This window comes from Pteropus alecto, unplaced genomic scaffold (assembly GCF_000325575.1).
Source record: "Pteropus alecto unplaced genomic scaffold, ASM32557v1 scaffold7, whole genome shotgun sequence".
NCBI lineage: Eukaryota > Metazoa > Chordata > Mammalia > Chiroptera > Pteropodidae > Pteropus > Pteropus alecto.
Window position 1 is genome coordinate 9,802,648 of NW_006494614.1, and position 12,710 is coordinate 9,815,357.

General features: G+C 44.3%; 1 protein-coding gene across 1 annotated transcript in view; it reads left to right on the forward strand.

Moving 5' to 3' along the window:
- Positions 1-10,630, forward strand: part of GABRR2 (gamma-aminobutyric acid type A receptor rho2 subunit) — a 29,632-nt gene extending 19,002 nt beyond the window's left edge. The window contains exons 3-9 of the mRNA XM_006926312.3: positions 29-96; positions 1,134-1,357; positions 2,131-2,213; positions 2,408-2,548; positions 7,146-7,298; positions 8,271-8,467; positions 9,203-10,630. Coding sequence (XP_006926374.1) covers positions 29-96; positions 1,134-1,357; positions 2,131-2,213; positions 2,408-2,548; positions 7,146-7,298; positions 8,271-8,467; positions 9,203-9,514 — 1,178 coding nt within the window. The 3' untranslated portion in view covers positions 9,515-10,630. The remainder of the gene's footprint in view (positions 1-28; positions 97-1,133; positions 1,358-2,130; positions 2,214-2,407; positions 2,549-7,145; positions 7,299-8,270; positions 8,468-9,202) is intronic.
- The last annotated feature ends 2,080 nt before the right edge of the window (positions 10,631-12,710 follow it).

Below are 12,710 nucleotides of genomic sequence, written 5' to 3' on the forward strand. Positions count from 1 at the left end.
TCAACCAGTTATCTTTGCCCTTCTGCAGGCCCTGCCATCCCAGTGGGTGTGGACGTGCAGGTGGAGAGCCTGGACAGCATCTCGGAAGTAGACATGGTATGCAGAACACTTGGCGGCAGCCTGCAGTGTGGGATCTCGAGGCTAAGTTTCTATGAGAGCGTGTGGCTGGCAGGGCTGCATTGGTGCAGGCTGTGCCTGAGTGGGCAGAGCCAGAGCTGGAAGGAATGAAGCTGGGCCTTGGAAGTTGGCCCAAGGGCAGTAAAGTCTAGAGCAGGAGTTCTCAAGCGTTATGGGTAAAAATAACTTGAGGAGTTAGTTTGATGCAGATTTCTGGGCCCTGGCTCAGACTTCCTGATTTAGAGTCTGTGGGAGTGAGGCCCAGCACCTTATCCTTTGAACATACTCCTCACGTGATATGAGCGGTTTGATGAACCATACTTGGAAGAGAGTGGGAGGTGGACGTTTTCAGATGGAAATTCTGCCGTTCTTTGATCGCCAGTGCCCTCAGTGAGCATAGCTCCCCTACACTCTCCTTGGCAGTGCCCAGCAAGATCAGGTGGTGAGGGAAGGCTCTTTGACCATCCCCTTGATTTTTCCATCCCGAAAATATTTATTAAGTACCCACTATGTGCCTTGGCCTGCACTAAACTAGAGCCTGGGGATTCCGTGGTGGGCAAGTCACAATTCTACTTTCAAAGATCTTACAAATCCTAAATGGGACACTTGACTGTCTAGTTTCTAGAAGTGTCCACTAAGCTGAAATTGAATGTTAGCCAGTAAGAAGCCATGTGTGCTAATGTCTAGGTGAGAGAGAACAGGGCTCTGGGGAGATCTCACCCTGCTGACCCCCAGGCCAGGCTGTCAGCATCACAGCTGCAGTATTAATCTGCAAAGCCGGAAGGATAGGTTGCTCAGTCTCCTGGCTCCAACCTCATGATACACAAAAATAAGCCATTCTCTTTCCTGTCACAGCAGTGCCATTGTCTCTGCCATCTCAGGCAGGGCTGCAGAACTATCACTTTTGACTTCGAAGGCTGAGCCTGAGGTATCTGTTATAGCGGCAGATGAGGGGTCAATTTTAAGGAAGGAAGCTTTCTAAGCCATTTCTGTCTGGTCTTCTTTCGCTCCCACAGGACTTTACCATGACCTTGTACCTGCGGCATTATTGGAAGGATGAGAGGCTAGCCTTCCCCAGTGCCAGCAACAAGAGCATGACCTTTGATGGCCGACTGGTAAAGAAGATCTGGGTCCCCGACGTCTTCTTTGTTCACTCCAAAAGGTCATTTACCCATGACACCACCACTGACAACATCATGCTGAGGGTGTTCCCGGATGGGCATGTGCTGTACAGCATGAGGTAACTGCCCATGGGGTCATGGTTTCTTTGTTCAATGCCATTCTAATATGTGTGGTTAGTCTCTTTGGCCCCGATGAGTTTGTCACTGTGGTTGGGTCTGTGGACTACATGGGATGGTATGAGCCTTCTCATGCCAGTTAGAACTTTCTATGATGAAATGGCTAGTAGCTCGTGAATTCTCTGTCATCGGGGATCTTAAGCCTGGGTTAGGAGACTAGTTGAGCCTGAACGAATTGCGGGAGACAATAACCTTCTCTGTACCTTCCACCCCTGAGAACCTATAATACTGGTTTCCTAGTAATAAAGATTAAAAAAAAAATAACAATAGCTACTGCTTATTGAGTGCTGTTGTATATTGGCTTTGGGGCTAACTTGAATAATTATACAGTCTCATTTACATCTTCCTAGCTTGCTTGTAAAGTTTGTTAGAATTAGATGCTGATAGCCTCGGGTAGGGGAGTGAAGGGGGCATAACCTCCCAGGTGTCTCTGGGGGAGGCTGGATGAAACCGATGATAAGAGACAGAGACAGGTGCAGATGTGAGCCATTAGCAGTCAACACCCTCAGTAGCTAGGATCCAGGCAGAGCACCAATTATTGGTGCTTCTACAGAAGACAAAACTCTAAAAGTTAAGGTTCTGTAACTTAGATGCCTGGATTTCCAGACTTCTGAAGTACACTTGGGGAGGCAGAGGCACTTGGTCACATGTGTGTTCTCCTTATTCTGAGCAGTAACTCTCTGTACAAGCCAACATGCATGTTTGGGTTGTCTAGGATTACGGTCACTGCCATGTGCAACATGGACTTCAGCCACTTTCCCCTGGACTCCCAGACTTGTTCTTTGGAGCTGGAAAGCTGTAAGTATCAGTATTCCTAATGACAGATCTTTGCCTTATTCCCTCTCTGACCTTGTGTCATTTTAGTAGCCATGAGACTGAGTACCACCTGCCAGGGTTAAGACCTGTTTCCTCCTAGGCTGGTAAAGTATTTCTCTGTTGCTTCAAACTGCATCAGAAGCAAAAGATTCAAATTAATTTTCCTCTCCCCAAAGACGCATATACAGATGAAGATCTGATGCTGTATTGGAAGAATGGAGATGAATCCCTGAAAACAGATGAAAAGATCTCCCTGTCTCAGTTTCTGATTCAGAAATTTCACACCACTTCCAGACTGGCCTTCTACAGCAGCACCGGTAGCTAACTTTTGCCGTGGTTTGATTCAAATGTGGAAGAAAACACATTAGAACTCTTCTTCAGCCTTAACCTTTTCCCTCCCAATGAAAATACATTCTCCTTATCAAAATAATTTATAGTCCTCCAAAACAGAAATAGCGCTTAAAAGCGGAGAGTGAAAAAGTTGCTGCCCTCTGAAATCCCACAGCCAGAGGTAATCATTCCTAACAATTTAGCAAACAGCTCTGTAGACATCTTGCTTTAATTATGTAATTTTACAAAAGTAGGTCATATTTTACATGGTTTTCTGTAACTTGATTCATTTGCTTTAACAATATGGATTGGATAGCTTGACAAGGCAATGTGTTATTACCTATATTTAGATCTATACATTCATTTTTAATGCTTGTGTGACCTCATCTTGGACCCTGGGTCATGTTTGAAGTTTGGAGAGGATCCATTTATCAGCTCTTCTTTAATCTCACTATGAGCTTTTGTCTTAATCTTTTAGGACTGTCATACATAACAAAGTACCACAAGCTGGGGGCTTGAAACAACAAATTTATTCGCTCACAGTTCTGGAGGCTGGAAGTCTGAGGGCCATGCTCCTTCTGAAGGATGCTGGGAGGAATCTTCCCTGGCCTCTTGCTAGCTTTTGGTGGTTGCTGTATCACTCCAATCTCTATCTCCATCGTCACATGGCATTCTCCCTGTGTCTCTGCGTCTTCACATGGTGGTGTCTCTTTGTGTCTATGTCCAAATTTCTCTATTTTAAGGACATCAGTCATTGGATTATGGCCCATCCTTATCCAAGATGACCTCATCTCACCTTGATTACATGCGCAAAAACCCTGTTTCAAAATAAGGTCATATTCACAAATATCGACAGTCAGGACATTAACATATCTTTCCGGGGGACACGATTCAACCCATGACAGCTCTGTGGTAGCAATGGGACCTAGAGGGCTTCTTACTTCATTACCTTTTGTTCCAGTTCTGAGAAGCCTGGGAAGCTTTTGTGCTACTGTTTGCCCCTGGATGGGCACCATCTCCCTGTCCGCCTGCCCCCATCCACACCCCTCTGTCCACAATATTGAACACTGGATGGATAAGAGTGAGCCCAGGCAAGGCGGTGTTGGTGTTGGAACAGCTCAAGCTATTTCACTTTATGCCCACAGTGCTCATCCTCATCTCTCTCTTCTCTTTCACTCCGATAGGTATTGCCACACAATTTCCTTTTTCATCTATTCTTGGCAAGTTCAGATCAACTCTCTAAAACCATTACTAAGAGTTTCTTGTATAACTTATTATGTGCCACTGTTTTGAGTGCTTTATATAAATTAACTAATTTCTACCCAACAAACCTTGTGTAGATGTTATTATCCTCAGCAGACTGATGAGAAAACCGAGACTAGGAGGAATTAAGTTGTTTATTAAAGCTGCACAGCTGCTTAACGGCCAGGCAATCTGCTTTAGTCATTATGTGTACTCCTCTTAAATGTTTCCTATGATAGAATAGCATGCTTGTTTTTCGTTTATTTGTTTTGTGCCCCATTCGAGCTTTTTTGGACTCCAGATTAAAATGCATCTTCTGCTCCTGTTATTTACTGTGTACCAACAAACAGATTTATCATCCCACCCCACAGGGACTGAGATCTCATCCAAGAGTGTTCTGTTTGGCACATGGAGTGTATATTTTCAAAGCTCTTGGTTCCCTCCTTGTGTTTCCAAGGCAACTCTCCCTGATTTTCTTAGACAGAAGGAAAGGATAATGAACTAGTCCTTCATGGAGTAAAAGCAGCTCAGCCTTTCCAGAAAGACCCTGTGCAAACCTAAGGAATAATGTGATGTGCTTCATAGATGCCAACTTAGGCCGATGAGATTGGACAAAGGCTGTGGTATGAATAAGTGATTCGTAGTTTCTGTCCTATTAGAAGGTCATTTTCTATCTATCCACTCCATTAAATGCTCCTGCCTCATTCAAACAACCCATGAATCTATGCAGTAACCGTAAGTCAGGTCGTTTGGACCTACCCTAATATTCCAGCCTTTCCCTATTGACCCAACCCTTTCCTTACCTGACTCAGTACTAATTTTCCACTCCAGCCAGGTGGCTTTTGTTCCCTCAGCACCATTTCTCCAGTGCAGCCTGAGGTCCGCCTGGATCTGAACCACAAGGGGAGTGTATTCGACAAGCAGAATTCTGGGCCCCATTGCAGCTACTGAGTCAGAATTTCAGGTGGTGGAGCCCAGGATTCAGAATGTTTAACACATGATTTTTATGCATGTCGAAGTTCAAAGATCATTGCTTTTAATCAATGTGTTTCTCAAAGTGTGATGCTCAGACCAGCAGCATCAGTATCACCTGGAAACTGAAGATGGAGCCCAGCAATCTGTGTTTTAACAAGTTCTCCAGGGATAATGTACACAGATTTGCCAGGGCCCATCCTCCACAGTTTCTCTTCAGCAGGTCTCATGTGGGCCCTGAGAATTTGCATTTCTAGCTAGTTCCCAGTGGAGCTCTTGCTGCTGGTCTAGGAACACTGCTTTGAGAAACGCTGCTCTAAGTCAAGATTTCCCAACTCGGGCAGCACATTAGAATTACCTGGGGAACTTTTTCTTGTCATTGCCTAGTACTTTTTTTTTTATTGTGGTGAAATACACATAACATAAAATTTAACATTTCAGCCATTTTTAAGCGTATAATTCACTAGCATTAAGTACATCCACAATGTTGTGAAACCATCATCATTATCCATTTCCAGAACTTGTTTGTCATCCCAAAGAAAAACTCTGCACCCTTTAAACAGTATCTCCTCATTCCTCACTGCCTCCCAACCCAGGAACCTCTATTTTATTTGCGTCTATGAATTTTACTATTCTAGGTACCTCGTATAAGTGAAGTCATATATTTATCCTTTTTGTGACTGCCTATTTCACTTAGCATAATGGTTTCAAGACTTATCCATGTCGAAGCATGTTTAAGAATGCCATTCCTTTTTAAGGCTGAATAGCATCCCATTGTATGGATTATATCTGTCCATTCATGCATCAATGGACATTGAGTTGTTTCTACCTTTCGGCTGTTGTGAATAGTGCTGCTGTGAACCTGGGGGACTTTTAAAACATGCCAATGCCTAGGGCCCCATCCCAGACCAATGAAATCAGAATCTCTCTGGGATAGGGCTTTGGAGAGTAGTAAAGCTCCTAAGGGTTCATTGTGTGCAGCCGGGTTGAAAGTCACTGTCCTCAGCCTGCATCACTCTCTCCCATCATTGAGCCTCTCCTCTTTCTGTCCACTTGTCCAGCTTATGTTCATCTCCTCCATGAGGTCTTCCGTAATCATTCCAGACAATGGTTATTCGGGTCTCTCTTTTCCAAAACCCAAAGCACTCATTGCTTCCACAGATGGACATTTTAGCACTTAGATATACACTGTTCTATATCTTGAGCACTTCCATCCTATAGGACTTCCATGCAATTCCTTGAAAATTTTTGAGGGAAGGAACCAAGATCAAGGCCACTGCTATATTGAAAAGACATTGTGTAAGAGGAGCTCTGGACTGAGCATTGCAGACCCAAGCTCTGACCCAAGTTCAGTCTGACTCAGGCTGAGATCTTAAACAAGCCTCTGGGAATCTCCTCATGTCCCAAATAAGAGGGTTAGACTCAGTCTGGGTTTCAATTATTTACATAACATCATTGTGAATTTTGTCTTAGTTACATACTACCTATGCTGGAGTAGACTTAATTTTTTTCTTTAAGTCAACTCCCCTCTCGTAATTTATTTTGAAAAGGAATTTTATATCACTATAATTGATGGAAAACTGGTATCATTTGCCATAAATAGAAGATGACTTTAATAATAAATATAATGAACATAAACAAAAAAGAACCCATTTTCCGTAATCATCTTGTGTATCATTGTGTGTACCCCACACTTTGAGACACAGAGTGGGACCATCTCTGAGTTCTAACACTTTCTGACAAGCCTGGGCTGAGATGCGAGTGGGGTGGGGTGTGCACACAGCTTCAGTCCACTTTACACATTCACACTGTCTTTGACACCATCTTTGGTCTCAGTGGTTGGGTAATGATCTTGTGGATCATTTGAAACCTTACAATTTTAATCCTTTTTACAACCACTAATCAGTGATTCTCAAGTTGCCAAAATGAAATGATATCTATATCCTCAGTTTTTCCTGAGGAATGAACAGATGGTAAATGACTTGCACAAGATGAATGAAGTGACTTCCGAGGCGAATGGCGGGTCAGAGGTAGAACTGATGTCAGACTTCAAAGTCACGTCAATGGCCTGTTTCTTCTTGTGATGAATGTGGTGATTGACAGAGTTGACCAATCTTACGATAAAGGGCACAGTGGTAAGAGGCCAGGTTGGCTGACTTCTGCCTCAGTGGTTTTGGCTTCGACAAAATAGAACCAGTTAAACTTCTTATGCTCCTGAGCAGTGAGTCACTCAGGAAATGTGGTTGTGGTTTGCAAAGAACAAACAAGCCAGGTGGTCATGTAAAAAGTTAGGGAAAGGAGGGCTCCCGGGGAAGGGGCTGGTTTGTGTCTCTCGAATTAGACCTCACGGCTTCTTCCTGTGTCCCCCAGGCTGGTACAACCGTCTGTACATTAACTTCACGTTGCGTCGCCACATCTTCTTCTTCTTGCTCCAAACCTATTTCCCCGCCACCCTGATGGTCATGTTGTCCTGGGTGTCCTTCTGGATCGACCGCAGAGCTGTGCCTGCCAGAGTTTCACTGGGTAAAAGTGTTTAATAAGGTGTGGTAGAGTGGTTATTTTTTTCAACTGATGACTACGTAAAGAAAAAGTAAAAACATTATTCAGAATTCTTTACTGATGGGCCATCGCAGTCAAAAGGAGCAATTTTTCCTCCTGCTTTTTGTCTTCACCTTTCCCATGCTATCTTCAGTTTCCTAGGCTACACTGTGAAAACCACAAGGAGCTAAAATGACATCAGCTCTGCTTGAATCATGTTGGAAAGATAAAGCCTATTTGGGGTATAGACTTCCACCACTGGTAGTATTGAAGCTCAGGACTTTGATAAATATGACAATTCTACAAATGCCAAAAACTTATTCTTTAAATACAAAAACTTTATTTAGACAGACTGAGAGTTTAGAAGCAGGTTCTATATTATGTGATATCTGAGGAGAGGGCTGCATTCCCTGGAATTATGGTTTTAGTCCTTCGCAGACCCTGAATTCTGGATTGAATGTTTATATTTGTCTAAATGTTAATTTGGACAAAATCAGACTGGGCCCTGAGAAATGTGAGGGTTTGACCAGCAAGGCACAGTGAAAACAAAACTGGCACGATAGGCTTCCAGGAATTTCCAGTCTTGATGTGGCTTAGATGAGGGAGCACGTGTGCATTTCTCGAGGTTTGGGAAGTTTTCCTTAAAGGTGTCTATTAGTACTGTTTTAAATTCCACATCTGAACAGGTCCTTTCTGAAGCAGTGCTGACCTTGTCAGCCACATCACAGAAAACCAGTGTCCCGAGGCACTTAAAGTGAAAGGAGACAAGCAGCGAGTCAGCCGGAAGAACGGGCTGGCTGCTTATGCAGCTGATCCTTGCACCTCTATGAAGTAGAAATATGCCTGGGGAATTTCTTGTTAGGTTTAAGAGATGGAGAATGTAAAATGGTGACTTAGCGAAATGTGAGGGCAGTTCTGTACCCTTGTCAGCAGCTGAACTAAAGCTGGATGTTGCAGGTATCACCACGGTGCTGACCATGTCCACCATCATCACGGGCGTGAACGCCTCCATGCCCCGCGTCTCCTACATCAAGGCCGTGGACATCTACCTCTGGGTCAGCTTTGTGTTCGTGTTCCTCTCGGTGCTGGAGTACGCAGCCGTCAACTACCTGACGACGGTGCAGGAGCGGAAGGAACGGAAGCTTCGGGAGAAGGTGAGAGAAGTTTCATTGATTTTCTTGTCTTAGCTCATGCTTCTGGTGGGATGAGAATTGGGGTGGAAGATGGGAGATGTTTACATAAAAGGAGAAGGATCCATTTTAGAATAGGTTCTAGCTTCTGCCACAAAGGGTCCCAAAAATCAGAAAGTCTCTGGACAAAGACTGGAAGCAGGAAGACTGTAGTTTTGTTGATGCAGACAAACCATTTAAAAATACATTGCAGGCACCATAACCCTTTAACTTTATGCGTAACTCTTTAGAATAAGGGCACTCTCCTACCTAATCCATTTTTGATTCCTGTGTAAAGTGGTGGAGTCCCACAACTGGAACCAGAATGTGTGGATTTAAAGCCCCAACTCTGACACCAGCTAAGTTATCTCAGAAGAACTGTATAGCCTCTCTGGTCTTTAGTTTTGCCTTTGTAATTGAGGGCATTTAAACTAAATCGTGGTTCTAGACCCTGGCTACCTAGCACAATCACCTGGGGGCTTTAAATTAATCTGGAGTGGAGTGTGGGCATGGCCAGTTTAAAGGGCTTCCCAGGTGACTCTAATAGGCATCCAGGGTAGAGAATCATTGGGCTAAATGATCTCTGGGGATCCTTCTAGTTCTGCCTTTCTGTGGTTCTGAGCAGCCGTAGGGCTTTGCTCTCGACCCAGGCCACCTCTTCTGCCCCTTTGACAAGGCCCAGACATGCCTGGCACCTCTTCTTGTGTTTGCTGCCTGCAGTTCCCGTGCATGTGTGGAATGCTTCACTCAAGAACCATGATGCTGGATGGAAGCTACAGTGAGTCTGAGGCCAACAGCCTGGCTGGGTACCCGAGAAGCCATACTCTGACAGAAGAAGACCGGCAAGACAAAATAGTGGTTCACCTGGCTCTGAGCAATGAACCCAACACCTCCAGGAAGAAAGGGCTTCTGAAGGGCCAAATGGGTCTGCGCATCTTCCAGAACACCCATGCCATTGACAAATACTCCAGATTGATATTTCCTGCCTCCTATATATTTTTCAACCTAATTTATTGGTCAGTGTTTTCCTAGGGGCTTCAAGGCTGTGCCTGAGAAAGGGCCTAGACTTCTATGGGAGCCGGGCCGGCCGTAGGCACGTAGACCTGCTGACCCCGCTCCCCTCACTGAACAGAGCAGCAGCCCTTGGACCCTGGAGAGCAGCGCCCCCTCCTGGAAGAGCCCAGGAGCCCTCCAGCTGCCCTTGCCCTGACCTCACCGGTTTGCCCCTCATTCATGCAGTGCTGTGTCTTACTTCATGTCTCTCTGAGGCTTTCTTCTTCTGTTCTTGTGTCTGAACAGGTTCACAAGATCCTCCCACCCCGTAAAAAAAGATTCAAATGCCTTCCAGATGTTTGAGATCCTTATGAAGCCTAGGATTTCAGTTGTGAAAAGGAAAGGAAAATGAACGGCAAGCTTAGGGGCACTCTGGATAGGAGATGGGAAATTAGAATTCAAAATAAAAATAAAACACCTGTAAACTCATACAACTGGATTAAGTGCCTAAGAAGGCAAAAAAGCTCAGATGCTAGACAGGAAATGATTTGCCTTGTGTGAGTCTGGCAACTTGCATGCTTTTGCAATGTTAGGGGACAGTATTCATTCAACTATCCATTCAACCATTCGTTAAATATCCACCCTGTGCCAAGTGCTATGGAAATAAACAAACAGAAGTCTCTTTTCTCAGAGAACTCCTCTAAGCCCGTGCCCATTCTACATGTGGCAGAAAGTGCTTCTGCTCTTTTCTCTCCCTCGACCCCTACTAACCCCTCAAACCCAGTCTGTTTGCTGGCTCTTTTACTCCTAGCCAGAAAAGCACATTCTGTCTCCTATGAGGCCCTCAGAAAGCCAGCTCAGTTCTTTTCTCCTGGAATCTCCATGCCGGACCAGCCTAGTGCTGGGGAGAGGGACGGGGCCTGGACAATTAGTGTTGCAGAACTTGATCTGGGGGCGGAAGGACGCATGGGTCTCCTGCGGAAATTTGTTTCACATGTTTTCCTACCTCTGTCTTTGGGCTTCTCCCCCAGCAGCCATGTGTCCTCAATATCCCTGTTTCCAAGCCCTGCCTCCACCCCAGGGACTCCACTTACGCCCACCAGAAGTGCCCTGTACCCTAGAATGATTTCTCCCTTATTTCCACAAGCTAGTGACTATTTCTTCTAATGCAGCTAAATTCAGATTAGAAAAGCAATTCTATTCATTGACTCTACTGTAAACTGTGTATGACCATTTCCCTCAACCCTGTTTTAGGTGTTTGCTAGTTAACGTAAGAGAATCTCTAATTAGTATAATTTCTGGAGGTATAGAGAACATGATCTTGAAATCACAGCACTTGGAATTAGAATTAGAAGGCTGTTCTGGGGAAGTAGGGAGGAAAGGCCCACTTCAGATTTTCTGCTTCCCGAAGGAAGTTGTTCTGCTCTTTTTCCCACGGCCCTGCCACCTTCCTGCTCAAGGTCTGGGTGTCTGGTCCTTTGGTCAAGAGTAGACTAATGGTACAAGCAAGAGAGCATAACCCTGCCTTAAATCAAGTAGTCGCTGGCCCGTGGAGGCTGCTCCATAGCTTATGGCTCCCAGAATTCCCAGTTCTTGAGGCGTGGAGCACACGGGGATACCAGGGCCCCCAGAAGTTTCAGGCCAGGGGCCAGAGCGCCCTGATCCTTTCTCACTTACTTCCTCTGCATGACTGACCACACAGTTATTCTCTGCATCCCAGCTTTTCTGTTCCTTTCTCCGAGTCAGGCCCCCACCTACACTCCTGTGTGACCTTTGTCCCAGACACTTGCTCTACCATTCCATTGCCCGTGTTGAGGACCAGACTCATCATCTCTGGTCATCGGCCCTGATCTGAACTGTGGATTCCAGCCCATGGTCCAGAGGTTATATGATCAGGGCTAGGATTCAAGGAGCTGAACTCTTAGTGGGACCAGCTTTGGGCAACAATACGACATAGATTATCTTGGGCAACTGCAAATTCAAGAGGTCTCCAAGACCACTCTCAGGTTTGATAATTTGCTAGAAGTTTGAGGATTCAGAGAAAAAGAAATGTAGATGCTACATGCACATGTAGAAAAAGACATGCTAGATCTGTGCTGTCCGATGTAGTAGCCCCTAACCCTGTATCTATTTAAATTTAAATTAAAGTTAAATAAAATTTAAAAAACCAGTCCTTGTTGCATTAGTTCCATTTCAATAGCTCTGCTCAATAGCCACATATGGCTGGTGTCTACTGTATTGGACAGTGCAAATCTAAAAAACTTTTCCACAGTCACAGAAAGTGCTATTAGTGCTGCGATAGATGAAAGGATCAGCCTGAGCGAAGGCATGGGCAAAGCAGGAAAATTTGGGATTGCAGAGTATAGGGTTTGTGGGGCAAGTCATCTGCTTTGGCCGAATCTTAGGCTATGGGAACAGGAGGTGAGAGACCCCATGCCAGTGCTAATGAGGACAGTTTCCCCTCCATGGAGATGTCTGGCTCAAGACCACTGGATTTCCTAGCCTCATAGACAAATGAAGAAGAAAGTATATAAATAAGGATGGTTGGATGGTATAGGCATCTGGACTTGTTGAGAAACCTTTACTCTCTAGAGACTCTCCTAAGCCATAATGCTGCTCGAAGAGTGATAATTATATTGTCATTAGATATATAATATTGCTTAGATTGTCTGATTTAATTCTAACACAACTCTGTTTCTGACTACGTTGTCTTCATAAATTGAGGCTCAGATAGTATGGTAGCCTGTTTACACTTAAAAAAATAAAGTTGTATTTTAACTAGCTTATATATTTAACTGGAGTTTATTCTATAGCAAACATATAGGCTCATAAGCAGCATTTTATCATGTGGGACCATGATATAAAGACACTGTTGTATTTAGCATCGCCTTATCGCATTGCAATTGTCCGACTCTGCTTGAGAACGGCAGAAAATTAAAAGAGATAAAGAGGAAACAAGAGTAGTAGGAGGACACAGGAACTAAGAAAATGTTGAGAACAAGGAACGATTCACCCTAGAGGCAGGAAGACAGAGGAGTAAGCATAATTGTTATCAAGGACGCTTGAACGATACTTTATTTCACGGAACCTAAGACACCATCAAATGTAAGATGCACCCATATTTTATGTACTACTAATAAAGAATAAATTCTGCTAATTAAATTATAGCATGCCAATGATTATAAGATGAATCCTGATTTCGTCAATATTAAATTGTGAAAAATATGCATACTAG